Source organism: Ursus maritimus, unplaced genomic scaffold (assembly GCF_017311325.1).
Source record: "Ursus maritimus isolate PB19 unplaced genomic scaffold, ASM1731132v1 scaffold_4, whole genome shotgun sequence".
Taxonomy (NCBI): domain Eukaryota; kingdom Metazoa; phylum Chordata; class Mammalia; order Carnivora; family Ursidae; genus Ursus; species Ursus maritimus.
Window position 1 is genome coordinate 2265930 of NW_024426552.1, and position 26325 is coordinate 2292254.

General features: G+C 58.4%; 2 protein-coding genes across 3 annotated transcripts in view; both read right to left on the reverse strand.

Moving 5' to 3' along the window:
* PWP2 (PWP2 small subunit processome component) overlaps nt 1-14798 on the reverse strand; it is a 15759-nt gene extending 961 nt beyond the window's left edge. The window contains exons 1-20 of the mRNA XM_040621844.1: nt 14714-14798; nt 13271-13383; nt 11917-12011; nt 11551-11650; nt 10555-10698; nt 9614-9749; nt 9129-9346; nt 8665-8808; nt 8388-8458; nt 7816-7952; nt 7215-7363; nt 6887-7034; nt 6510-6660; nt 5556-5736; nt 4363-4510; nt 3817-3925; nt 2417-2482; nt 1288-1506; nt 1023-1173; nt 803-877 (exon numbers count right to left, since the gene is read on the reverse strand). Coding sequence (XP_040477778.1) covers nt 803-877; nt 1023-1173; nt 1288-1506; nt 2417-2482; nt 3817-3925; nt 4363-4510; nt 5556-5736; nt 6510-6660; nt 6887-7034; nt 7215-7363; nt 7816-7952; nt 8388-8458; nt 8665-8808; nt 9129-9346; nt 9614-9749; nt 10555-10698; nt 11551-11650; nt 11917-12011; nt 13271-13383; nt 14714-14731 — 2573 coding nt within the window. The 5' untranslated portion in view covers nt 14732-14798. The remainder of the gene's footprint in view (nt 1-802; nt 878-1022; nt 1174-1287; nt 1507-2416; nt 2483-3816; nt 3926-4362; nt 4511-5555; nt 5737-6509; nt 6661-6886; nt 7035-7214; nt 7364-7815; nt 7953-8387; nt 8459-8664; nt 8809-9128; nt 9347-9613; nt 9750-10554; nt 10699-11550; nt 11651-11916; nt 12012-13270; nt 13384-14713) is intronic.
* Nucleotides 14799-17373: 2575 nt separating this feature from the next.
* The window catches only part of TRAPPC10 (trafficking protein particle complex subunit 10), an 83905-nt gene continuing 74953 nt past the window's right edge, over nt 17374-26325 (reverse strand). For both annotated transcript variants that reach the window (XM_040621850.1, XM_040621848.1), the window contains exons 20-23: nt 26034-26204; nt 21694-21871; nt 19117-19311; nt 17374-18780 (exon numbers count right to left, since the gene is read on the reverse strand). In XM_040621850.1, the coding sequence (XP_040477784.1) occupies nt 18542-18780; nt 19117-19311; nt 21694-21871; nt 26034-26204 (783 nt within the window). In that variant the 3' untranslated portion in view covers nt 17374-18541. The remainder of the gene's footprint in view (nt 18781-19116; nt 19312-21693; nt 21872-26033; nt 26205-26325) is intronic.

Consider the following 26325-nt stretch of genomic DNA (forward strand, 5'->3'; position numbering starts at 1 on the left):
CCCCCCCCCCCCCGATTAACACACAACAGCTAGCTACGCCCTATACATCAGCAGCAAGTCACTACACGGAGGAGCCCCGGGAACCAGGAATTCACGGGAACACCGAGTTATGAGCAACTGGTCTCACGAGAGGCTCCGGTCTCTCGGACTGAGCTCTGTAGAGTCACGGAGGCCTCCACAGAGGGCAGGCTCTCCCCAGTGCATGGCAGAATTGACGCGGGCCCCCCACGCCCCCACAGCGTCCCAGCGGGCGGCCAGGGCTCTCAGAAGAAGAGCCTCCAGGACAAAGGGCTTGTTCTAGGCTCCTAAAGACTACGGAAGCCGTCAAGGACAGAACAGGCTTCCACCTGTGAACACTAAGCAGACACCAGCAAGGGCAGAGAACACGCCTCCAGGGATGGAGTGGGGACACCTGGCCACGGGCCCCAAAGACAGCCCCAGAGACCTCAGGCTCTCTGTGTGCCCACCCCTCCACTCGGCCTCAGGGCAGGGGGCAGAAGGGGCGCAAACCAAGAAGAAAGCAGCTGGCGACAGGACAGAGGCTCCTGACCACACGTGGCACTCCCTCCTCCACTGGTCTGACTGTGGAAGGTACTGGTTTCACTGGAACAGCACTCTCTTTTCAACTTCTGGCCATGCCTGAAGCTGGCCAACCTCTTCCCCACCGAGGGGAAGAAGCCCCTCCTAATACTGGTCCCTTCTGTCCCCAGAACAGACAATGCAGGGGGCAGCCTCCAACGTGGAACCAGCTGGATTTGGGGCAGCCCCCGCCCTGCCCGCCAACCCAGCTGGCAACACGTACAGCCTGGAGACGTCGTCCAAGTGCCGCTGGATGCTCTTCTGAAGGAACTGAACGGCCGGCAGCACCTTCCCCACTCTGCAAAGGAGACCTGCCTCAGTGCACAGCCTCAGCCAGATGCCACGTGGCCCTCTCGTGGGCGCACACGCAGCTCCCCCTCTGACCTACAAAGCCAGCTGAGGGCCAGGACTCACGGCTGACCGCGCAGGACAGCACGTCTCACCTGGACTTCAGCTCCTGCCCGTGCGCCAGGAGCAACTTCTGAGTCCATATGAGGTAGAACTCCAGGTGGCAGGACACTTCAAAGGATGAAGCTAAAAACTCTAGCACTTTCTCCACATACAACTCAGGGAGTGAGGAGCTGACAACTTCAACTATGGGAAAAGGAGAAAACCGGGCTCGCTTTCTAGAGAACCCTCCATCAGAAGAAAAGGTGAAGACAGCAGAGAAGAGACGCGGGGTCCTCGCGGCCCTGCCCCGGTGCTCACCCTCGCCCCAGGGCACCGACTCCAGCGCCTCCTGCAGCAGCTTCCTCTCGTTGAGCCGGAAGGCCATGAGGATGGCCCGGGTGTAGTCCTGCTGGCGCAGGGCCGCCCGGATCCGCGCGGGGGTGACACCAGTGTCCAGCTCAAACGGGTCAAACAGCATCTGCGCGTCCAGGGAGTAGACGAGGAGCCCCTCGGTGGTGGTGGCCGCCCAGCAGCGCCCTGGGAAATGAAGCCACCGAGAGCCTTCCTAAACACCGACTTTCACTTTTCCCCACCTTTTTAAAGAACAGGTACTGAGTATGTCCCCATGGCCCCAAATGCAACAGTAGGAAAGGTGCACGGGGATGCCTTCCTCCCACTCCCGCCCCTGACGCCGGCTCCTCTGGGAGGGGCGCCAGGGTCGCTTGCGCAGGCTTCTCTCCAGCAGGCGTGTGCTCGCAGGAGCAGATACGCACGCGTAAGCTTCCGTCCCCGTCTGCACCAGGCCCGGTCAGCAACTCTGTGAGGGCGCGCACTGGTCTCTGTGGGCCATGCGGCCTCTGCCGAGAGGCTGCAATGGCACCACGGAGCCCAGGGAAGACGCATAGGACAACCAGCATGGTGGTCCCCCAGGCGCCCAAACGAGGGGCTGCCAGAGTTGTCCCCGGGCCACAGTCTGCAGCCCGGCTCGCACAGCGGTACGAGGCCACACGCTGCCCTGCGCCCTGCTGCCTCCACCACTTGATGCTCAATGCTGGAGAGTGTCAGCCATCACCCCGCACACAAGCCCACTACAAGCCTCCGTCCTGCTCGCTCTGGGGGACCGCATTTGGCCCCGTGGGCACAGACCCTCCCCTGCAGCCCCTTAGATGACTGGCACATGTGAGCAGTGCTCAGGGTGGGTGCCTGCCTCCCCTTTTCAACGCCCAGCAGATCTGAGGCCACCCCCTTCAGTGTCCTCTGAAGAGAACAAAGATGACCATGTGTTACCCATGGAGAACAGCAGCGCCCAGAGCCAGCCAGAAGCTGTGACCAACCTGGTCCCTGGGAAGAGGTGACAGGTCCACAGTGTGCTCCGTGGGCCCCGAAGCCCAGCGGGACGGACCCCCCCACCCTTCCCAGCACCAACAACTGGCTGGTCGGAGCTCACCGGTGGGAGAGAAGCGAAGTGAAGTCACCCTGATTTCAGGCTTGAAGTGCCGAGAGCTCATGTCACCTGGAAAACAGGGTGACACCTCCCTTACCACTCACGGACAAAGGGAGGCCCCCCTGCTGCTCTGGGCCCGTCAAGAGCAGCGGCCCTGCCCCCGGCCTTCCTGCTCTGTCAGCACATGCAGCAGGTGAGTCCTGCCCAGGGCCCCAGCAGCTGTTCCACGGGCGCCGCTGGCATCCCGCTCCCGGGAGCATCCATCCAGCTTGGCCAGTAGACAGCTTGCCTATTTTGGCAAAAGCCCTTGGCCCAGCCCCAAGGTGTGAGGCAGGGTGGCCCCGGTCCCCACCAGCCCATTCTGCCCGGCACTTTGTGCAGTGCACAAGTCACACAACTACACAGGGCAGCTCTGTGCAGTGGAGGCTCATCCTCACTGGGCATCACCATGTGAATCCCTTCTGAAAATTCAAATCTGCCGCTTAAGGAATGATATGCGTCTATGGTATGAAATTCAATGCCTTGCAAGTCATCTGAGAAAAGTCACCTGGAGGCCACCTGTCTCCTCAGAAATACTCTGCTGGGGACTCTCGCTCTCGATATGACCACCACTTGGGGCTGGGTCCTTATGGATCCAGCAGACCCCCTGGTCTCTGCACTCAGCGCCAACAGCACCTGTTCTGCTCAAACCGTGACCAGACGGGCTGAGAGCCGCCTTTGCACATCACTGAGGAGTTAGGGACCCTGTTTTCGTTAAGAGATGCCCGAGAACACACGTGGCACAGTCACAGGCTGCTCCAGGGCCCGCGTTGATGGTGCAGTCCTCCCCCATCACCCAATCGGTCGCTGAGACGTCCCCGCTCCCCAACATGCAGGGTGGGCCTCTGGCACTTGGAGTGGCATGAGTCAGGGCTGGAATGAGCCAGCCCAGGCCAGCACCGGGGGGAGGCCGGCACCAGGCGGGGGAGGCCGGCACCAGTGGGGAAGCCAGCAGGGCAGTGCAGCTGCGTGTCCAGGACCAACACACCGACTTTCTAGCTGGTGGATGTCCCCTCCTGATGGTCTACCAGGGCCTGAGGGCCCCTCCGCCCTCATGCCCTGTCACTGTGAGGGGCGTGCCCCCCTTGAGCCCCTTGACTGCCAGGTCCCTGACCCCAGAGCCTTCCTTGTGGCCCATGTGGGGACAAGTGCAAGGCACAGGGCTGGGCAGTGGCTGGAGAGTAAAACCACAGGCCCAGACAGGCAAGGGGGCCACAGGCCACTCGTGTGGACAAGTGCTCCCGGACACAATCACTGCGGCCCCAACAGAAAGCAAAGCTGCTGTCACCCAGGAAAAGTGGGTGGTGGGCAGGGCAGCCTGCTGCGGCCGGGACCTTGGGGGACGCGAGCGGCGCTCCACTCACCTTTCTTTACACCCGGCAGTGGTATCACGACTCCATCCTCCACCCCAGCATCTTGATCGATTAGCGCCAGGTTGCCAAACTCTGTCATTTTCCTTCGGTTCAAAAACTCCTAGAAGGACAAAGCCCCAGGTCCAGGTGTCTCGCCTGTCAGGTGGAAGGCACGAGCCCAGCCCCCAGCCCCTGCCCGGCTCACGTGCCACAAACACCAGAGAAGACAAAGCCCCGTGGGGAACGCCCAAGGGACACACGGATCCCGAGACACTGACAAGCCTATCCTCACCCCTTGTGAGGCGGAGCCTGCCCTCAGAGCCTGCTGCAGGTGCTGGGGCCCCGGACTCTAACACACCCCTGGCAAGGGGCCCCGTCAGCCTCTGCGGGGCCAGCACACACGGGGGCGTCTGCTCACTCAGCCTGCCCATCCTCAGGGAAGCGACGAGGACGCGTGCCCCCACCAGAGGCCCTCAGGAGGGGGCGGGCCTCGCCCTACAGCGGGGCAGGGGACACGGAGGGCAGGCCCGGGCCAGGCAGACCTGCACGCTCCCTCACCTCCATGGCGTCCAGGGAGAGGTTGCAGGAAATCTCAAACTTCTTCCTGAGGATCTGCTCCTTGACGTGATAAATGCAGACGAACTTGGACATCCCCCCCGCCAGGACGCTCTGGCCGTCCGCAGAGTAGCACAGAGTGGTGAAGGCCCTGAAACAGAGGGGACACACATGTAGGCACCACCCAGAGAGCCCCAGGAGGCAACCAGCGCCCGCAGCATCCTCGGCAGGGCTCTGGCCTGGGCCTCACAAGACCCCGTCACCCGCTCTGCTCCGCAGCAGCACCACCCCAGGAGGGACCTCCTGAGACACGACCCTTTCACAGAAGGGTCTCGAGTCATGGGGTTTCCTTGTCCCAGTCAGAAGGACACGGAGGCCACCTTGCCTGACACGCGCACAGCGGCCACTGGCAGGGGTGCCTACTCAGCCCTGCGCGAGCGGAAGCCGGGCACGCACTGGCCTGGCTGCTCACGGGACATGAGACAGCGTTACGTGCGACACCAAGGAGCGCGAGCGGCAGAAGGAAACCGAACAAGACTTCGTCAAATCTGAACACGTTCGTGATCCAAAGACACCGTCAGGAGTGAAAAGAGCCCCAGGGCAGAAAGAGCGACTTCCAGCCCCAGAGCCGTCCGGCACCGCCTATCTCGAATACACGAACTCTCATGGCGCCGTGGAGACAAGCCGATGCAGAGGAGCAAGTGCCCCGGACGGACCTTCTCCAGACCCCACTTATGAACGGCCGGTCGGCCTACGAGAAGACGCTAGACAGCATCAGCCCTTAAGGAAACGCGAATTAAAACGACACGCGGACAGCGCCTCACACGCGGCCCCACAGAGCTGTCGTTTAAAAACCACGCAGGGAACCCGTGTTGCTGGCGGGAGGGGAAGCGGCCGCTGCAGGCGGCGGGGCCACTTTGCAAAACACTCCGGTGCCTGAGGAGCAAACCCTGGAAACCACGTGACCACCAGCAATTCCACTCTAAGACACACCCAGAAAGATGTGAGAACAGATGCGCTCACAGACGCCCGCTCCCAAAGCCTAAGCGGCATGAGGGACACGGAGACCGACCAACCGCAAACCCACCACGGGTTCTGTGCTCCCCGAGGGGAAGAGCCCCGTGGCTGCACAGGCCCCCAGGGGCCCCTGGGCTTCAGGGGCAAGGCCCGCTGCGCCCGCTCGCTGAGGCACTCACTTCCCCTTGGCCGAGTGCTTGGCGGTGACCTTGTCCAGCTCCTTCCTGCCCGTCTTGAGGTCATGCCTGCCCTCGATGGAGCCCGTCTGCACGGCGTTCTCAGGGTCCCAGAAGGTGATCTGGGAGTTCAGGGTGGCCACAGCCAGCTCCGCACCATCGGGACGAAAGGTCACGGCCAGAGCTGAAGAGAGACGCATCATCAGGGCCAGAGAAGAGCCAAGGCCCCAGCAGATGGCCACACCCTCCCCTGCCCTCACCCAGCCTGAATCCAGAAAAGCCAGGTGGGCACCAGCACCGGAAGTCTGTGCATGACGGGTGGGGGCCCCTGGGTCTCCCCAGAGAAGCTCCACCCTGCGAGGGAGGCCCCAGGCCCCAACTGCCTCGGGGAGCAAGAGGGTCCAGGTGGGGTCCCGGGACAGGCACAAGGCCAGCCTGGTGGGAGGGCATGGGGCGAGAGGCAAGGCCAGGCAGGGGGAAGGCACACGGAGGTCATGAGAGAGGGGCTTTGATAGAGCCGCAGACAGACGAGACACAGACCGGCTGGAGGTCTGCGGCAGCCCCACACAGACCCAGGCTGCCCACCGGCGGCTAAGAGCGCGCACCAGAGCCAATTGTGGAGGCCCGCGGATTCCAGGGGCCCGCAATGCACGCGTGAGGCATGGGGGGCAGGACGGCTTCACCCACGCACACAGATGGCGGGACCCCAGGTGACCTTCTGAGCCTACAGTCACATCAGGGTCGAGAGCACCGGCTGCTTCTCAGGGATGGCAACTCAGGAAGGAGCGCTCGGCTCACTCCCCTAGATAGCCCGACACCAAGTGACAGGACGGGGCCACCATCCCAGCAGCCGTGATACAGCTGGGGGTCCTGCAACCAAGACAGATGAATACTGGCCCCGAGACGAGGCCCCCCTCCCCGGGTGACACCTTGTACCCACACCCCCCGAGGACCCACCGTCCGAGGTCAGGCCCAGCGTCTCCGTGGTCCTCCAGCTGTCTGCCATGTCCCACAGGCGCACTGTCCTGTCCCAGGAGGCGCTGGCCAGGACCGACTTCACCGGGTTAAAGCACAGACTGCTGACGGGGCCCTCATGACCAGACAGGACCTATGGCATCCGGAGAGCAGGTGTGAAGAGACAGCCGTGGGGGACCTACCCCGGACCAGGCCCGTGCACCGAGGCTGCGGGACAGGCGGGCTAACAATGGTCTCGGTCTCAGCGCAGGAGGGGAGGAGCCGCGGCTAGAAGACGCTGCTGCTCCTTCCTGCGGGTCCACAGAGGCGCCCTCCACAGAGGTGCCCCCCACCCCGGCCCCCAGACACACGGCCCTTACGTCCAGGAGCCTGCCTGTCTGCATGGACCAGATGAAGACCTCGAAGGAGTCCTGGGCCCCAGCAGAAACGACCTCGCCGCTACAGTCCACAGCCACGCAGGAGAACTGGGTGGGCCGCGGGGACGTGAAGGTGCGGAAGTTCCGGTACCTGCCCGACGATGGAAGTCCGGTTGGCACTGCCCACAAAGCCCCGCCACCTCGAGTCCCTGGGGCCCGAAAGCTAGGGCTCGCCCTGAGCCTGTCTATACTACGCGATTGCTGGCTAACCCACGATCTCTCGGCCCTGCTATCACGGCCGCCCAGAGAGACGACTGAGCAGGAGGATCACCTGTGAAGGTCAAAGGCACGCACGGTCCCGTCCATGGAAGAGGTCACGATGACATAGCCAGTGGCTGTGAAGGTCACGCCGGTGACCCCACTCGAGTGCTCCGTGAACGTGATGAAGCAGAAGCCACTGAGGGTGTTCCACACCTTGACCTGCAGTGGGGAGAGCGTGAGGGGCGGGGCTGGCCACGGCTCAGGACCACGTGCACACATGGGTCACCTCAACCAGGGCCCCCTGCATATGTGCGTGCACCTGCCCCCCGTGAGGGAGGGCTGGGGGCTGGTGGGGGCCCGTGTCACCCCAAGAGGCGCAACAAGCACGCAGCCACGTGATGCGGCTGCCCCCATGGACCGACCCAGAGCCGAGCAGCTGCACGCGTGCAGGAGGCCATGCCGGAAACAGAGAAACCGACAGCCAGCTCTCCCCACTCTGCCCCAGCTAGTCTGTGAACATCTCGTGTGCCTGGACACAGTGGGGTGAGCCCCGTGGGCTCCAGGCTGAACCCTGAAGTCGGGGTCTGGCTCTCCCTCCCTGGGGCCAGCAGGATGAGACCCCACGCTCCCCCCACCCCAGGCCACAGCCCTCCTCACCCACTGAGCCCCACCTTGCCATCATCACCGCCGGTGACGATGTACTGCCCGTCAGGGGAGTAGGCCAGCGACACCATGCTGTTGAAGTGGCCCTGCTGTTTGAGCACGTAAGACTCGCTCTGCCACTCCCACACCAGCAGCTGACCCAGGCCTGCAAAGCACACGCGGGGATGGGCTGAGGACTGCCCCCGAGACCACAGCCCACAGGCAGACCCAGACGGGTGCCAGCACCCTGACCGTCTGACCCACCAAGGCAAGTGCCCCCGTCACCCTAACCTGACAGAGGGCACCCAGCAGAGACTGACCTCCTGAGTCACTGTCTTGCAGGGACCTGCTGCAGCCCACCCCCCCACCCCGCCAGAAGCCCACAGCCACAGGCCCGGCGGCTGACCGCGACGGGGGCTCAGGCCACAAGGCGCTCACAGCTCAGACGAGCGCCGGTTCTGGAAGTCCACGGCTCCCTCCCACAAGAACCACTGGCCGACCCACTGTGCTCACTCGCACCAGGCAGTGGAAGGGGCTTTTCCCGGGGGCTAGCGCAGCCCCGCAGCTGGGGGTGAGGGGGGCCACGGTAAGCAGTCCAAACCTGAGCAACCAAAGGCGATCCAGTCTCCGGAGCCGTTGACGGCGATGGAAGCGATCCTCTGATCAGAGACGCTGGGCACGAGAGCACGCAGCCTGAAGAGGTGGGCAGGCGGGCAGGCGGCACCGCGAGCCCCCTCTGTCCACCGCCCGCCTGGCAGCCCCACGGCCCACACGCCACGCAGCGGGACGTGCACAGCAGGGCCCCACACTCCCCACCGTAGGCCTGTGGAGCCAGCGAGCGCACGTGGGCCCCCCACGGCACCGAGCGGGGCGCTCACCTCAGGGAGTGGATGAGGTTGAACTCAGGGAGCTCGTGAAGGTGGAAGATTCCAGAGGCAAAGCCGGTGACCAAGAGGTGGGTCTTCTTGTGATACGCCGCGGCAGTCAAGTTGTTAAAATCTCCCTCTTTATTGAAAAAGTATCTATTGAAAAAGATCGGGATCAGAAGAGCTGTGGACAGAGGGTTAGACAGCCAGGCTGATCTCACCCTGCACCCAGCCCCCCCGGGATCCCCAGGCCACAGTCCCCGGCTCTACACAGGACCTTGGGCCCCACTGCCCTGGCCTCTCATCCCCTCTCACCCGAGGCTCCCCCCCTCCTATCCCGAGCCTCCCTGACCCTGCACCTGGGACACCAGGTAGCCTCCCCGCCGGCCCCCAGGACAGGCCTGCTCTCTGGGCCTCCGCGTCACATGCTGGCCTCGTGAGTGCGAGGCCCCTGCCACCCCTGGGGCGACACCCACTTGGCCAGCCGGGAGTATTTCACTTTTCCCTGCTGCTCCTCGGCAGGCGGTACGGCTTTCCCACGGACAGTGGTCTCTTCCTCCCCTTCCTCGTCGTCCTCCTCCGCCTCCTGCAGCAGCTCTGCCTTCCAGCCCGTGGGGGCTTTCAGCCGCAGGCCCTCGGGGGGAGTGTCACACTGCCACACACACAGGGCTCCGTCCTGGCTCAGCGTGTACAGCTGTACAAGGAAGTGTGCGCGAGCGGGGGCGGGTCACCCTCACACCAGCCCCCAACAGCCACGGGCTCCCCCGTCCCTCCACGGCCTGCCCCGAGCCCTGGCAGAGGCGATGCCTGGGGACAGCCAACAGGTGCTGCTGCTTCCTGAACACCCCCCGGTAGCCCAGGAGGGCACCTGTGTCTATAGGGGGAGGCCTGGCGCGTGACTGCGACCTGGGATGCCACCGGGCAAGCGAGACGCTCCAGACACCCAGACACGGGGACGTACATCTAGGCTGCTGGATTCAAAGAAGCAGGCCACGATCGCGTCCTTGTGTCCCCCGAGTGCGTAGTAGATGAGGTTGTCCCAGCGCTCCGCTCCAAACACCCACGTGGACATGTCTTTGCTCCCGACCGCAAAGCACCTGGACAGAGGAGACAGGGCTCGTCTTCAGGGCTCACGGCAGGGCACCGCCCAAGCACAGAGGAGTCGCCTGGGGTGACCGGCCCGGGTCTGCCCAGCCTGCACCTCCTCCCGAGCGTCGGCTGCATCCATCCGTGTGTCTTGGGGGACGAGTCACCGCCCCTCCTCACAAGGCAGTCCCTCACAGGACGGCAGCCCAGGGGAGCCCTAAGAACCGACTGCCAAGCCCGTCGGGTGCCGCGTGGGGAACCCTGCTCACGGCACCAACACACCCAGACACGGGAGCGAAGAGGCGGGAAGGCGTGGCGGCAGGTGCCCCACCTGGACCCAAAGACCTGTCTGCTAGGAGCACAAGGGCTGCCTGGGGCTGCACCGCCCCTGCCCTGTCCCCCCCACGGGGGTCTGACGTACAGACTGGCACCTACCAGCAGCCTCCACCTCTCCCTGCGCAGAGCAAGCAGCTGAGCACGGGCCAGCAGCCGTCAGGGTGGTGAGGGGTGCAGCCGAGGGAGGACACCCAGCCCCCATGCTGGGGAAACCCCCGACCCTCCCACACACACAGCTGCTCCGGACATTTGGCGGACTGGATTCCAGCACCCTCGTCAAGGTCCCACCCCTGCGCTCTGTTTCCAGAGACAGATGCAGGCCGGTACAGGCCCAACTCACAACTAGGGGCCCATCCGGCCTCCAGCTCAAGAGAGATCATTTTAAAACGAAACTTTGGGGTGCAATAAGAGTCCCCAGGGCTCCCCATCCAACAAGAGGCTGGTTATAGCGGTTCCCCCCGGCCCCACCCCAGGCCTCACCTGGAGTCATCTGTCCAGTCGATGCACGTGGTCTCATCATACGGCCCAAAGTAGGTTTTGTCCAGGACGAACGCATTGAATTCCCGCTTCCTCCCAGGGGCATGGTACATCTGAGCGATGTTGCCTTTTGTGACGACGAACTTCCTGCCGCAGAAACGGAGGCCGTCAGGATCCAACACGCACGCGGTCCCAAGACCAGCTCAGAGCCTCTGAGGACAGCACCCCGGCCGTGAGGCAGCTTCCTATGAGAGGTGAACGTGGGGGCCTGCCTCTCCATGGCCCCCGACCCCCCTCTTCTCCTGCAGGGACCCTGAACCCTGCCGCCCCGCTGCCCTGGAGCACAGGCGCCCCGGCGCTCCCACCAGCCTGGGAGACAGCCACCAAGGCCAGGCCACACTCGGACAGCCCTCGGGGAGCTGGAAAGACAACACAGGCTCCGCACGACAGGCATGAAGGAGGGCCACTGCCTACTAAGGGGTTTCTGAGGCTGGACGTGGGATGGGGGCTCATAGCTGAAACCCAGAGCCGCGCCCTCCATGGCACGCCCAGGTCAGCCTAGATGTGAGCAACCTGGGAACCTGGGCCTCTCCTGGGGCCCCTGAACCCAGAGCAAGGCTGGGTCCGAGCAGGACCCTGTCCACACACGTTCTCCTCACTGTGGACCTCGAAGCTGGGGGTCAGTGCCACTCAGAGCCAGGGGCTCCTTTGTGGCTGTGCTGTCTGGAGGCCCCAAGACCCTCTGAGGACAATGAGTGTTCTGGAAGCGGTTCTGGTCGAGAACCTTTAGAACCTCCCGCTCAAGATGAGAGCACCAGCCCTGGAGGAGGAGGAGCAGGGGCTGTGGCCACAGGGCCCTGCCGGAGCCGGCAGCCAAGCGGAGGCACGAGCACAGGCTCCCACGCAGACTCCTCCAGTCGGAAAAGCCCCCAAGCCCTGCTGCGCCCGTCGTGGAGTCTGGACTTGGAGAGCACCCTGCCCCAAGCTCTAGGCCCCTACCTGCCATCAGGAGAGAAGGAGACACTGTGCACCGAGCCCTTGAAGTGGAAGTGGTGGAGCACGGACCTGCAGACCAGGCTGACCAGCAGCGCGTCCCCCCCTGCAGCGAGGAAGAGCGTTAAGTGTGTAGTCACCCAGGCAGGACAGCCACGGCCCAGCCCAGGAGGACACCCAGGCACATCCATGTCCCCCCACACGCCCTCACCCCAAAGCCCACTGGGCCCTAGGCAAGGAAGCAACTAGGGGAGAGGACTGGGTGGGCCTAGCCCCCCTGCGGGACTTGGTGTTGGCCTTGAGTCACCCCGAGTCCCGCCTTGCCTGTCCCCCCAGCCATCTGCGCTGCCGCCTCCAGCCGACGGCGCTTACCTTCGTCGACAATGATGGCCAGGCGGCCATCTGGGGACAGCCCTACACACCTGACGTTGTACCGAGTAGCCAAGGGCAGAGTGTTGGATCTGTTGCTGAAAGACAAAAACACAGCTGTCTAGCTGTTCTCTCATGAGAAGAGGAGGTGGGGGTGGCCTCGGACCACCCACGCCCTGACCCCTCCTGTCCCTGGTCGGCTCCGGGGCCAGAGCTCCCAGCTTGTCCCCAGCTCCCTGCTGGAGAGGAGGAAATAAGACCAGGTCCCTGCAGAAAATTTGGCAAAGCATATTCAAAACCTTAAAAATGGGCTTTGGTTTGGGGCAGCGGGTGGCTCAGTTGCTTGAGCGTCTGACTCCGGATTCTGGCTCAGGTTGTAATCTCAGGGTCCTGGGATGCAGCCCCAGGACGGCCTCTGCGCTCAGTGGCGGAGCCTGCTTGAGGTTCTCGCTCCTTCTCCCTCTCCCTCTGTCCCTCCTCCTCCCCCGACACATGCTCTCTCACACAAAAAAAGTAAATAAAAAAGGGGGGAGCTTAGGTTGTCCATTTTGTTTGTAGAAGTGCGTCCGTGTTCTAAAATCCCCAAACTAGAAATGAGCTGCATGTTCCACAGAAGGAATTAACCACGAGGACAGCACAGCCCCGTGAAACTGTCGTTACAGGACAGGAAAACGCGCAAAAATGAGAAAATAAGTAATATGAAAAACAAGCAAGCGCTGGCTTGGATTCTAACTTTGTTCCTTGCTATTTTACTTTCCAGTTTTCCTTCACCGAGCGTGTGATCCTTACTCCAGCCCCGTCAGGTCTGACGATCTCGCCTCTGGCCCCGGGTACCGGCCCAGGCGCTGCTCTCGGGAGCTTCAGGAAGTCAGTCCTGGAGAGGATGGGACCATCGTCCCACTGTACAGACCAGAGGCCGAGCCTGCACAGCAGGACACAAGTCCAGGCAGCCTCGGCGACAGGAGGGTCTCACCCTGGCCACGTGACTCTGGGAGGGGTGACAACTGCTCAGGGGTCCTTCCCCTTGAGAAGAAAGGAACAGAGCCACACGCTCATCCGGGAGAAGGAGCGTGAGCGTGGCAAGCAGAACTGGGTTGCGGTGAGCGCGGTGCTGGCCCAGCAGGACCCCAGGGCGGCCTCCAGACCCAGTACCCAGGTGACTGAGACCCCAGGGCTTAACCGAGGGACTAGAGCAAACCAGTCCCGCTCCTGATCCGTCAACACTGTGTATGCCCTGTCATACCCTCCAGCTGCCCTAAGTAACGGGGGCTCTAGGAAGGGGAAGAGGAGAGAGACACGGTCAGTGTTCGCCTGCACGCTGTAACAGTCACTGGTAAAGTCATTTTAACACACTTACTTTTTAAGGTCAAATACAGTGACTCTATTTCCCACAGGACTGATCACTGAATTTCCATCACATGTAAAATTCAAATTTCCACACCGATAGACTGTCCCCAGCAAATTTGAAAACTGAAAAGAAAATAAGCCATCTTAATACAATGAAAGCCCAAAACATCTCAACTCCAGGAAAGGCTAAGTGAGGCCTCTGGTCCAGGAGATGGCGCAGAGGCCCCCTCCCCCCAGGTCCCTGGCCATTCCTGGGGTCCCTCCTGGGGCACTTCCTGGCCATCTGTGCAGCCCAGCCTGAAGGAGAGAGGGGACGGGGAAGTGAGCTCAATCCCTGGGGCTCCAAGCCCCCAAAGAAGGGGAGGGCCCCTGTGAGCGTCTGGGGGCCTCCACACACAGAAGGGGACCCATGTTGCAGGGGGAGAAAAGCTGGAGCACTGAAGAGCACTCCCCCCAGCACCCTGGGCTCAAGCCCTCCCCAACAAAGTAAGCTGCCAGAGTCCAATCCACGAACTCATTGGTTCCTTTAGTCATGAGACTGAAGGGTGCACCGGAGATGTGGCCATGCCCAGGGTCTGGGCCCTCGATGCCCTCCTATGCTACCGGGCAGGCAGGGCGGGGAAGAGCTAATTACAGAGCACCCGCAGTGCTTGGAAGGCAGCGTGAGAGGCCGAGCTGGTTCGGAGATGGGTCAGGGACGGACCCTTGGAGGGCCGCCTGGACTGGACCCTAGACGGAAGGAGCCGGCAGGGCCAGCGTCTGGAGCTGCAGGAGGGCACGGGGAGGAGCCTGGCCAGCTGACCAGGGTGTAAGCAGAGGCCTGCTGTGATTCGATTCCCGTGTTTTCAGACCACTGTTAATGACCGTGGGGTCAACAGGGGAAGCAGGAACGCGAGCTAGGTGACGGCGTCCCGAGCAGGCAGGTGGCCCCCCAGAATGGAGCAGACCCGGAGAGGAGCCGGAGAGAGGTGGGCGGAAAGCCGCTACCTCGCGCCTCCCGGTTTGGGTCGCGGGGGAAGTGCGGGGTGGCGCTGCACAAGACCAGGGCGAAGCCCAGCCGGACCCAGCAGAGAGAGGGACGCGACGGAGCAGAAGAGGCGGGAGGCCGGCGGGACCCACGGGGCGGGGACGGCGTCAACCTCCAGCGTCCCCGCCCAGCGGGCGGCCCAGTGACCCGCCCGCGGAGGAAGATGGAGGCAGCTCTCCCCACGTGCAGCCGGGAACGAGGCCTCACCCCGCCGGGACTCCGTTCTCTCCTGCCCACACCCGCCGCCCGGAGGCCGGGACCCTCTCCATCCTCTCCGGGGGTCGCCGCGCACGGCCCTAAGGCCGGCCGCGCGGGCTACAGGCTGACGGCGCGGCGCAACCCGCGCGCGACCAGGCCCCGCTCTCCCGGCCGGCCTCCACTCCCCGGACCCCGCGCCGCGGAACCCCCGACCGCGCCCCCGCTCACCCGGTACGAGAACTTCATCTCGGCTGCCGCACGTGTGCCGCCGCGCCGCCGCCCCGCCCCGCCCACCGGCCCCGAGCACGCACTTCCGGGACTGGCCGCCGCGCCGCGCCACAGCGCCCTCAGGAGACCCGGAGGGGCGGTGCCGCCCGAGCCGGAGCCCCGCCTACAGGCCCCGCCCCCACCGCGCCCCGAGGCGGAGCCCAGCGCACCGGCCACGCCCACGGCCCCTCCCCCGGGCGGAGCCCAGCCCGTGGGCCACGCCCCCACGCGCCCCGAGGCGGAGCCACACCCGGGGCCACGCACCCGCCTGGCCGAGCAAGGCTGGGGCTCCTGTCCTGTTGGGCAGCACTCGCGCGGCCGCCGCCCAGAAGGTTCTCGCCCTGAGGAGGTGAGGCGCTCGGACTCCACCCTCACTTAATAGCTCTGCGTTATGACCCGGGGGTGAGGGGGCGGGGGGGGGGGGCCCAAAGCCAGGAGACGCCGAAGCCCCTGAAGACTTCAAACTGTGTTAGCGATGCTACCAAACGTCACAAGGGCAGTCAACTTGTCAAACATTAGATTGGCAGCTCGGTCTACGAAAAATACCCCGAACCCCGAAGACTCAAATGTCTTTGTTCCTGTGGGCTACTGGGTGATGAATTATGAAAAACCTGTGCTGCAAGTCGGGAGCCGGGATTCGGGAGAAGAGAACCCTTCGACTTGACACGCTCACCTTTCATGCTCCTCAGCAAAAAAACGAAGCTCGGAACAGCAAAGTTTCTTCTTAAAATGTGTATTTGCAGAATTATAATGCTTACATTTTAAACAGTCTTAATACAATGGTTTTAGTCTAACAATATATTACAGAATAATGTGAAAAATGACTCGCCCTGTAAACCATGAAAATGGAATTAACACCTGCAGTGTCCAAGTCACCAACTCGCCACCGCCTCCAGTCACGGAGCCCCAGCACATGGCATCAACGATGCTTCCGGTCTCACGGCCCGGCATATACGATGAATAAATGTAGAGAAAGGGGCACTTCCGTGGAAAATCAAATTCCAAAATCATGGATTTATTTTAAAGATCACAGTTGACAGCAAAACAGTTAGATAAGCATAGTCTGTTCTTTTAAAAAGTAGTATAACTTTTCATTTTATGTACACATCTGAAGAGTTTCTTTAATTTGATTTTATAACTCCATCTTATTTCAAGCAGTAAAGAAAAACTGAATCGCAGCCTGTGTGTACTGTCTCTGCTAACTCTGGGATATCAACCAAGACTTACTAGTATAGGGATCCAACCCACGACCGGCTGTGCTGACAATGGACTGTAGGTAAAAGTCATTTTCAGATTAAATACAACCATTTCCACATTAGAATCGGAAGTTATAATTTTTCCAATCATAGGAAACCCCATGAAATTCACCAAAATTATAACTTATCTCCTTTCCCATTGGCTAGTAGTTACACGTTCTACAGTATGTGTAAAACGGCTGCATGTTCTGCTTTAGACACACGTTCAATAGCCGGCTTCACAATTATTTAACAGCTGCTACATCTTTATTAAAACCAGCTTGTCTCAAACACATAGGCCTTATTTTATTTTAGACACAACAAAAATCCCAGTACTGCTTTAAAAAAAAAAAGATGAAGTTTTAGGTGATATTTTTTATTTGTGTGGAACAAAACAAAACAAAACGAGTTACCCGCGTAACTTAGGTTGCAAAAGATCTTCTGGGTAACTTGACTTGGGGGGGGGGACCAAACCTGCAATAAATCTGATTTTATACAAATTGCAAACAGTAAGAAACCACCACGAACATTTTGGATTTCTCCTTCATTTTTTCCCTCTAAGTATATTATGTAACTAGAGAATTTCATCCTGGGATTAGAACCCAGACACAAAAAATCAAACAGAAATAGGGTAACCATTGAATCACACCCCCCCCTTCCAGAGGGTGAGAGGGAAAGCCACATTAGACAGTGTGAGGCTTTTCCAACAGAATCAAATCTCAAAGAGCTCTTCATTCACAGGGCTTGGCAGATCTGTAGGTCGATCATCAATTTTTACAATAAAACATTTTAGAAACCCTAGCCTATCTACCATTAGATTCTGAAGTTCTAATTTGCCTAACTAGTTGACCAAGTTTATTAGTTTTAAAGTGCACCTAAGGAAGATAATTTTCTGAAAAGTTTAATTAAACACACCAATATTGATCTTCTTTACACATTTCCAATTTCTGTAAAAGAAAAAGACATGGGGTGGGGTGGGGGGAATCACACCACCTTATTTGCTGAGTGAGTGAAAAGACAACACACAGAAGCATGGACACAACTGCTCTATTTACTCCAAGCTGCCCCTGGGCCCCCACTCCCCGCCGCACCACCGCGCCAGCCTCTCCCCCGCAGGTGGCCAGCAGGACCGGCGGCGGCTGCTGCTGCGAAGGCCCCTTTCCTCTTGGGCTCCCATGCTTGAGGTTCTGTCATTTCCGTGAGCCCGCACCCTCTGCTGGACCTGACTACACTTGCTTGCATCAGTCCGGTCAGCTCGATTCCAACTACACTTTCCCAGGGAAGTAAGAGTTCCCTATTTCTTATGTACAAAAATACATTGCTTTGGAGGCTGGAAAAGGTTGCATATACCCAACACTTATTTACAAGCTGTGACTCTCACACCAGTAAAAACAAACACATATTTATTTTGTCCTTGATTTTTGGTGCAACTTATACATAAACATTACATCAGTTAGTCTGTACTTTTAAAAATAATAAATCAACCATATGTACAATTAAATTTACAACCAAAAGCAAATTAATCCATTGGTATGGTATGACTTCAATTTTGTGGACCAGCAGAGAATATTCCAAGACTTTTCGTCCTTCCCACAACCAAACTAGAAGCACAATAAGAGGGTCCCCCCACCCAGTCTCTCCTGAAATGGAGCCTCTTAACCTCTAGGACTTAAGGTGCAGAAGAAATATACTGATTATACAGTGAGAATGACATCAAGACTTTAAAGGTATCAACCCCCACATATATAATAATTAAAATAAATACATATTTAATTTCAAGTGCATATTGACATTCAGTCAACATCATGGGGAACAGGGGTTCCAGAAACACTTGTTCCTAAACTATTTCAATGCCAAGTTGTCCCTTAGGCCCTGGTCTAATCTTCCCTAAGTACCTTTAAGATGGCTCCAGCTAATGGAGGCTCCAGGTCCACCCAGTGTGACACCCCAAGGCACAGAAGGGGTTCTGTTCCCTCCCCGCTCCAGCCCTCAGCCTCACTGACCTGCCCTAACAGGGTGTTATTCTAGAAAACACTACTCATCTTGGGTAAAAGATGGTGCTTTATCCCCCAGGAGACTGACAAATCCACCTGGTCCAGAATCTAGAGGGCAGCCGTGTGACCAGGAAGGCACACACGTGTGACGACGAAGACGGCAGGGCCTGCCGTGTGGCTCCCCAGAAGGCACACGGACTCCACAAGGAACCAGCAGACTGGGAGGCGGCCAGGTGAGGGAGCACGGTGCAGCTCTTCAGGGAGCAGGGAGGGGCGATGGAAGGGAGTGGGGCTCTGGGTGGACACTGGAGGACGCCAGCACAGGGACACAGGGACAGGGAGATGAGAGTAACAAGTCATCTTACACCACGGACAACACAAAAAGAACGCTGTAACTCAGCTGATCGCCGCACACTGAAATTTTCCGATGCTTCCGTGGCCAGGCAGAATCACCGTAAGTCTGGTTAGCGCTAGAATGTTACGATTCAGAGAGCAGTGGAGCCAGGATCCCTTCCAGTGCGCTCACACCCGGCCTGGGTGTGTGCTGACCCGAGGCGCGGTCATGTGACGCTGACTTCAAGAACATGGTCATCTTTGCTGGGGATGACCAGGATCTGCATGCCCGTGCTGGAGTTGAAGACCTGGCCGGGCGGCAGTGCCTGAAGCCGGGGCATGGGCAAGCCCTTGTGCTCGCTGCTGGAGGCCGAGTGCACGCTGCCCCTGCTCCTGATGCTGCTGCTGTCCAGCTGGTCATCCACGTGCTTGTCCACCGACAGGCTGTCGTTCTCTATCCAGCTATCTGCAAATAGCACAGGAAGTGAGATGCGCCACCGACTCGGACCCGTTACCCACCCCGGGGAGCAGCGAGCTGCCCGAGCAACCTTCAGTGCGTGAGAGTAAGTGAGGAGGCCCCTTGAAGGAGAATCTAGTGCCTGGGCCCTCAGAGGACCCGTGGAGGCTTTGGAGCAGGTGCCTACAACTTGCAACCCTGCCTGGGATTTTGGTGTTAGACCCCACTGGCACCAAACACACGCTGGCGATCAGCCGGCCGGTGCCTACCAGGCGAGTTTACCACCTCCCCGCACGGAGCTCTCACTCCAACAGTGAGTGCACCCTCCTCTTCAAGAGTCCTTACCAGCATCCAGTTGTGAGGAGTGCGCAGAGTGATGGGGGAGGTATTTAAACAGCCTGACGTCGGGAAGGGGGAGGTAACCCGCAAAGAGGGGCATCACCTCCATGTGGACCCGGTGAGTGGCCTGGGCAGCCACAGGCATGGAGATGACGCCCGAACTTTTCCCACATACTGCCCAGTTGCTACTGTTGTCGACCACTGAAACAGAGGGAGACACTGGTTGGACCCCAGGAAAGGCATTCAGTATTCACGCCAAGGTAAGAGCCATCCATAGTCCCACACGCGAGTGTAAACCCCAGACCGGATACACTCTATGCCTCACTGTCTTGTAGCCGCACCGCCACAGGACACCATGGCTTAACGACAAGATGCACAGTAGACGCTTAGGGAAAATCACTGTTTGATCAAGTTAATAAAGAACAGTGATTCAATTTTACTCAAAAACCGTGTGTGTCAGACTTCCAGAGTACGGGGGCTCTGGCTGTTAAATCTGGAATGGGGGGCGGAGCAGGGGGGCAGGCGGTCTAGTAAGTGGTGGCGTCTGACTGGGGGTCCCAATCCCAACTCTGCCGCTCAGACGAGCCTCTCGACGGAATGGGAAGAGATGTATGGAAAGCCCTTCTACCAGCACAGCAGACATTCTTAATATACGGCAGTTATTAGCATTAATTATTAAAACACAACTGCAGTGTAATTCAGTGGAACCCAAACACATAACACAGAGGTCACTCAGAAGTCGGCAGGCCAGGAGCCTCATCCTCGACGACCTGATGGCCTTGCCAAGAGGTGACAGCAGCTCTGCCAAGGGGACACAGGGGAGGCCCAGGAGCTCCACAGACCAGAAGCTTCCTGGGCAGCACAGAAGGGGTGGCAGAGGGACGGCTTCCTACAGAGGGGGACGGGGGAGCCTCTGGGGACACGCAGTACCTAAGGACATGCAGAGGCTGAAGCGGCATCTGGGGGGAGACGCCGGAGCAGTTCTCAGAGGGTGCTCCCTGGGGCACCGGGAGGTCACACTCCCGCCTCTCTCCCCAGGCTGCATGCGCACCAGTGGCCTGAGCGTGAACCGAGGCCCCCCGTGCACAGAGAGTCGTGCCAGTGGCTTCCTCACCACCACACGCCTGAGGATAGAAATTGCCAGTTCTACTTAAGAATGTCCTTTGTGAAGTAGTCAAAATTAATTTTATTAAATCCAATCCTTAAGGAAAGATCTTTTTAACTTTAACTCTGAAATGATTACAGACTCCTGAGAAGCTGCGCACCGTTAGGGAGGCCCCGGCCCCCGAGCTCACTGGGACTGCGCCAGCGGTGTGCTTCGATCTGGGGCACTGGGCAGATGTTGTCTCAAAAATGAAGGGCACGAGCCCGTCACTTCGAAGAAGCTGCCCATGATACAATTTGAAACCGATCAAGAGTGAGAATCTCAGAAAACCTGCCTTTGCCGCTGCAAGCCCGGCAGTGTCCCAGGACTCGCACTACCCTGGTGAGCCCTGCGTGGGCCGGAAGCGGATGCCAGCCTGTGCTCCTGTCCAGTGAAAGGCATGCACAGGTTTGCGATCTCATGTTTCGCAAGTGACTGAGGCATGGCACCACGAAATGATGCCTGGGTAAAAGGGCCTCTCAAACTACAAAGCCAGATCTAAGGATTTGAGGAAACTGAGTACGAAAAGTTCATTCCCATGATTTCAGATTCCACTCTGTAACTGGCCTGGAAAAAGTACTACTTGTCACGTTTTGGTGAAAAGCCAAAGAACAGCCATGGTCATCAGAAGGATGTTTAAATCTCCTCCCTTTACCAACTACGGACCTACGGACCCTGGAGCGCCCTTGCGTCCTTCAGCCAGAGTCCCACCCGTCAGCACAGAGAGTGCAGCAGGGAGGACGAGCCAGCTCCCCTCCGTGGAGCCTGATGTCAGGGAGAGCCGAAAGAATGCAAATTAATGTCATTGTATTTTTTGTCTTGTTTTGTTTTGGAAAACAGTTCTTTTTCAAGCATGAGGTCATGTAATGTGTTTACTGTGATTTTTAAGTAACTAAAGAAGGAAGTCTTTGGCTCCTCAACCATTTCTTAGAGTATCAATGGTCCTGAAACCGCAGACTGAGAGCTGCTCCCGAAGCAGCCCAGGCCCTAGAGGAGGCGGACGGCGACAGGGTGTCTGGGAGCGGTTGGCGAGGTGGGGAGCCCAGGCGGGGAGCCAGTGTCAGGTGGGGGTCGGGGGCTGGGGATGAAAGGAGGCCAGAGGGATAAGGGCAGGGGCCCGGCCTGGAGGACACATGGATCGCGGGGCGACAGAGTTGGGACCTTGCTCCCACAGTGTTGGGAAGACCCTGAGTCACAGGCAGAGAGGGAAGGGGCCATGGTGTTCTCAGCACTGGGCCCAATGACTGCTTGAGAATCTCCCCAGGAACCGAGTCCAACATCCTACCAGCCTAGGACCACACCACATAATAAAAATGAGCTTTTTTGATTCTAGAACATTCTTTGGACAAGGAGCACTACACTCTGTGGAAGAGAAGGCGTCATCCCTTCACGCACTAGAGCAGCCCAACAGTCAGGGGAAAAGACGTCTGCAGACCTACCTTCATACATAAGCTTGGTCGAAAAATACTCGTCAGATTCTGTCAGTGCTTCATCCTTGTCCACATCCAAGAGGTCTGAGAGCCTCGTGATGGACACCTCCAGGGAGCAGAGCGAGCCTGTCCGACAGTGCTCCGTTCCCGCGGGGGGCAGTATCTCAGCTCTCACGTTATACAACGTCTGGACAAGAAAGGGAGAGACAAGCACCAGTGGATCAACAACCCGAAGGGGTGCTACTCTAGGCCCAGGGGTGCTGCCCGCAGCCACGAGAGGAGGACGGAGGGGCTGGGCAGCCACTTCACTGGGGCAGCCGGAAGAGCAGCGGGGCACCACCCGGCAACGACCGCCTTGCAGGGACCCCGTCCTTGGCCAGTCCCCGCCACGAACACCTTAGCCTCCTTCTCATGCCGACCCTTTCCAAGCACGCCCAACAGCAGCAAGGATGGGCCCTCGCCCTCTGCGCACCTGTCACCCAGACTCAGGATTATCAGCCTCTGCTCCATCTGCCCTCTCTCCACAGATCAATATGTACTTCCCTGCCCGGGGCACTGAAAGCAAAGCCCAGAGAACTTGTGGCTTCACCCGTCTGAACCTCAGCAGGTGTCCCTAAAAACAGGGACGTCCTCTTACAAACACGGCAGCAGAACCACAACGAGCAAAGGCCACGCCCCCTCGCTGCTACCGTGCAGTACCACAGCTGCCTCTGGCCAAACGTCCCCTTCTCCACGGTGACCTCTGCACCCAACCGCCTCACCTACGCACACCCGCCGATGCCCTCAGCACCTAGGACAAGCAAGACCCAAGCCTGCCCATGGGAGGGTGGCCTCACCCGCCACACAGGCTGGCAGGTCTACTCTGGAAGTAAGTGTTCTTTCTTCAGGGTCCCGTCAGAGTGCAGCTCGGCAGCTCCTGCTGTGGGGGTGGGGCGCCCTGCACGGACACTGGCCCTCACGCAAGCACACGCCCTAGAGACCAGCCGCAGGTCATAAGCAAATGTAAGCTCCTGACAGGGTTTCCCCAACGCACCCTTGTGATCAACAGCCCCCCCCCCAGCCCCTTCCCCCTATGTGCCCCTTAGATGAGAGCCCCATGGGGCTTACCAGAACCCATAGTCGTAGTTTGAACCGACCAGTCCAGCCACAGCCTGGGAACCCCAGAACCCTCTACCCACAGACCCTGATAAAGGCACATGGCCCACGTCCTGCCTCCCTCTGTCTGCACTCTGCCTTCACCTCCCTGTGGGGCCCCTCAAGGCATGCCATGTACTTCCTCCAGGACCTGCGAGTAATAAACTTCTCTTTTCCAATTTCTTGTGGTCTTTTGTTGAATCAGGGCTTACCATCTAGCACTCTGTACTACACAAAACAAGTGCTAATTTACTAAAGTCATAACATACAGAAAATAATTACAGCACAACTCGATTGAGAAGTATTCTACTGGTATTATAAAGTGTTCAAAGAAAATAAATTTTAGAATTTTAAAAAGGCTATTGCCAAAATAAAACATTTTCCTGGGAGCTAAACAGTAGTCCTGGATGGGCCTTGCTCAGTGGTTTTTCCCATCAAACACCCAGTGACATCTGTTTGGGAGTGGGACAGACTTCTACAGATCTGAAGGGACCCACCCACCAGGGCCTTCTGCAGCCTGCCAAGGTCAAAGGCATAAAGATGACTGGTATGCAACTCCAGGGGCTAAGGCATCCGTGTGGCGGGGAATGAGGATGGCAAGCAGGTGAAGGAGCAGAGGGAACGGCAGCACCAGAGAGGCTGACCGAACAGCTTCCTGCTCCCAAGAAGTCCCCAGCTGGGCGAATGCAGTCTGGAAGGTTTGGGAGCTCAGCCGAGGAACAGCGAGCTTTGCTTGGAGCTCAGAAGGGAGCCCAGAGACAGAATGATGAGGGCAAGTGTGCTCCCAAGTGCATGTCCTCAAACACTGCCTTCTGAAGGCAGTGGGACAGAGGAGTGTGGCTGGGGGGCATGGGGGTTAGTACTGGACCAGAAGTTAGCAGTGAGGTGCCTCCCCATCTGGCAGCAGCTGGCAGCACCTAGAAACAAACTCTAACACGTATGGTCAACTGATTTCAACCAGGATGCCAAGACCATCCATCGGGGAAAGAACAGTCTTTTCAAAAAACGGTACAGGGACACCGGAACAGCCACACGGGAAGAATGAATTTGGACCCCACATCTCACCAAACACAAAAGTGAACCCAAAGTAGATCACAGACCTAAATGTAAAAAGTATAAAACTCTTAGAAGGAAACACAGGAGGAGATCTTTCTGATCTTAGGATAAGCAAAGATTTCTTAGATCGTACACCCAAAATACAAGTAATAGAAACGATTAATAAGGTGAGCTTCATCAAAGTTAAAAACTTTTGCACTTCAAAGGACACCAAGGAGAAAGTGACAACACAACCCACAGAACGGGAGAAGGCATCTGCAAACCACCATCTAAGACAAGGGACTGCCGTCGAGACTCCACAAAGAACTCTTACAACTCCAGAATAAAAACACAACCCTACATATTTAAAAAATGGCAAAGGATAGGAATAGACAGCTTTCCAAAGAAGATATGTAAGCAGCCAACAAGTACATGAGAGGCGCTCAGCATCACTCGTCGCCAGGGAAACGTACATCAAAACCGCGACCACAGGCACTTCGCGCCTGCTGGGACGCTGGAAGTGGAAGGACGCCGAGGACAAACGCTGGTGAGGCTATGGCAGCTGGAGGCCTCGCATGTCGCTGGGGGGCATAAAGTGACATCCCTTTGGAAAACAGAGCAACACCTTCTCAAAAAGTTAAACGGAGTTCCCATATGGCCCAGCAACTCCACCCAGATTCTCACCCAGGAGAATCTGACACAGAGAACTCACCCAGGGATTCCCATAGCGTTATTATTCACAACGGCCCCACAGTGAAAACAGGCCAGACAGCAGCCAGAGAGACATGGCAAGGAAATGTGGTCCATCCGCACAACATCCATAAAAAGGAATGAAGTCTGGTATGCGCTACATTCACGCATGAGCCCTGGAAACAGGGTGCCAGGGGAGAGAAGCCAGTCGCAAAAGGCGCCCACGTACTATGGCCCCGGGCACGTCCCATGTTCAGAACAGGCCACTCTGCAGGCAGATCCGCCCCTGGGTTAGTGGTCGCCTCAGCCTGAGAAGAGGCAAGGGTGGGGAGTGACCGGGAGTGGGGTACAGGTTTCTTTCTAGAAGGATGAAAGTGTTCTAAAATAAGGCCACGGGGATGGCTGCACGACTCGGGCGACAGACTAACTGCCCTGAAGTGGACACTTCGAATGGCTGAACTCACAGCACATAAGTGACGGAACTCAATAAAGCTTTCCTGAGAAAAGTGGCGTCCCTGTGTCCGGCCCTCAGAGGTACCCAGTTTTCAAACAGCAATCCAGCAGATAGGTTCTTCACTCAGTTCGTACAGTTCGAAAGAAAACCGTATCTGTGCTCTTGAAGAGGACGCAAAACAGACCGGGGGGAGCAGTGAGGCCGCCAGCGCGTTAGTAACCACGGCGCGAGCAAGCCAGGCGAGCGTCTGCGACTCCAGCGCAGGGACGATCTCGTGTGGCGCTGCTGGGAACAGTCGGAAAGGCATGAGTGTGCTACGAGAGACAGATCACGCCGGCGACTGCTGCAGCTGACCAAGACACTGACACAGCAGGAGGGTCGACTGCGTTCGGGCTGGAAGGAGATACTGCAAAAACTGCTCACGTCAAGAGCTCTAAACACAAACCCATCTTCGATGTTGTCTGGCGATTTCAGTAGTAAGGTGAAGGAAAGGGACACCACAAAATCGTGTATACACGTTTTGATTCACCCGGCACAAAATCTAAGTGCATCCCCCGCCCAGCTCAAGGCCACCTCCAGCTCCACATGGGATGCACGGGTTACAGGAGAATCTTCACGATACAGATTCAGGAAATTTCTGTAACATTTTCCGTTTTTCTTTTAAAAAGAAAGCCCCTTGATAAAGCAAACCCCGAGTAGCAGCCAGGATCAGGATGAAAGGACTCTAAGAAATAGTTCCAGGATGTTCTAAACGTGAGAAAGAAAAAAGGGAGCAGAGACCTGGAGTCTTCACTCCGCACACTCATCTTGCGACCACCGGCAAGACTGCACGAGTGCCAGACCCATCACATGAGAAGGACCTGGGTGTCTACCGTACAAGCAGCCAACGACTGAGTTGCTCCAAATGTTAACTATGTTCCTGGATCTGTTGCTTATACTGAAAGATTTTTCTCTGATTTTTTTAGATTAAAAGGACTAAGATGCCACCTTTCATGTTGCCACTTCACACCCCCACCACGAATAATACAATACTTACAAAAAAATTTTCCACTTGAAATTCGTAAGTGTACGGCTTTAAGGGGATAGAGAGCTGTCCTTCAGAAGCTGGGGCGAATCCAACGGAGAACTGGCAACTCAGAGAAGGGGGAGGCTCTCGCGTCCACTTCAGCTCCCACACAAAGAACACGGACTGCTTGCTGGAGATGTGCTGCAAAGAGAGTCGCTGTCGTCGCCCATACAGACACAGACAACCCCGCCGTCCTCGCTGGGCCCCGAGCTGCACGGCCAGCCGTCCGCCACCACCCTGCCTCCTGCGGCTCCTGTGCGCT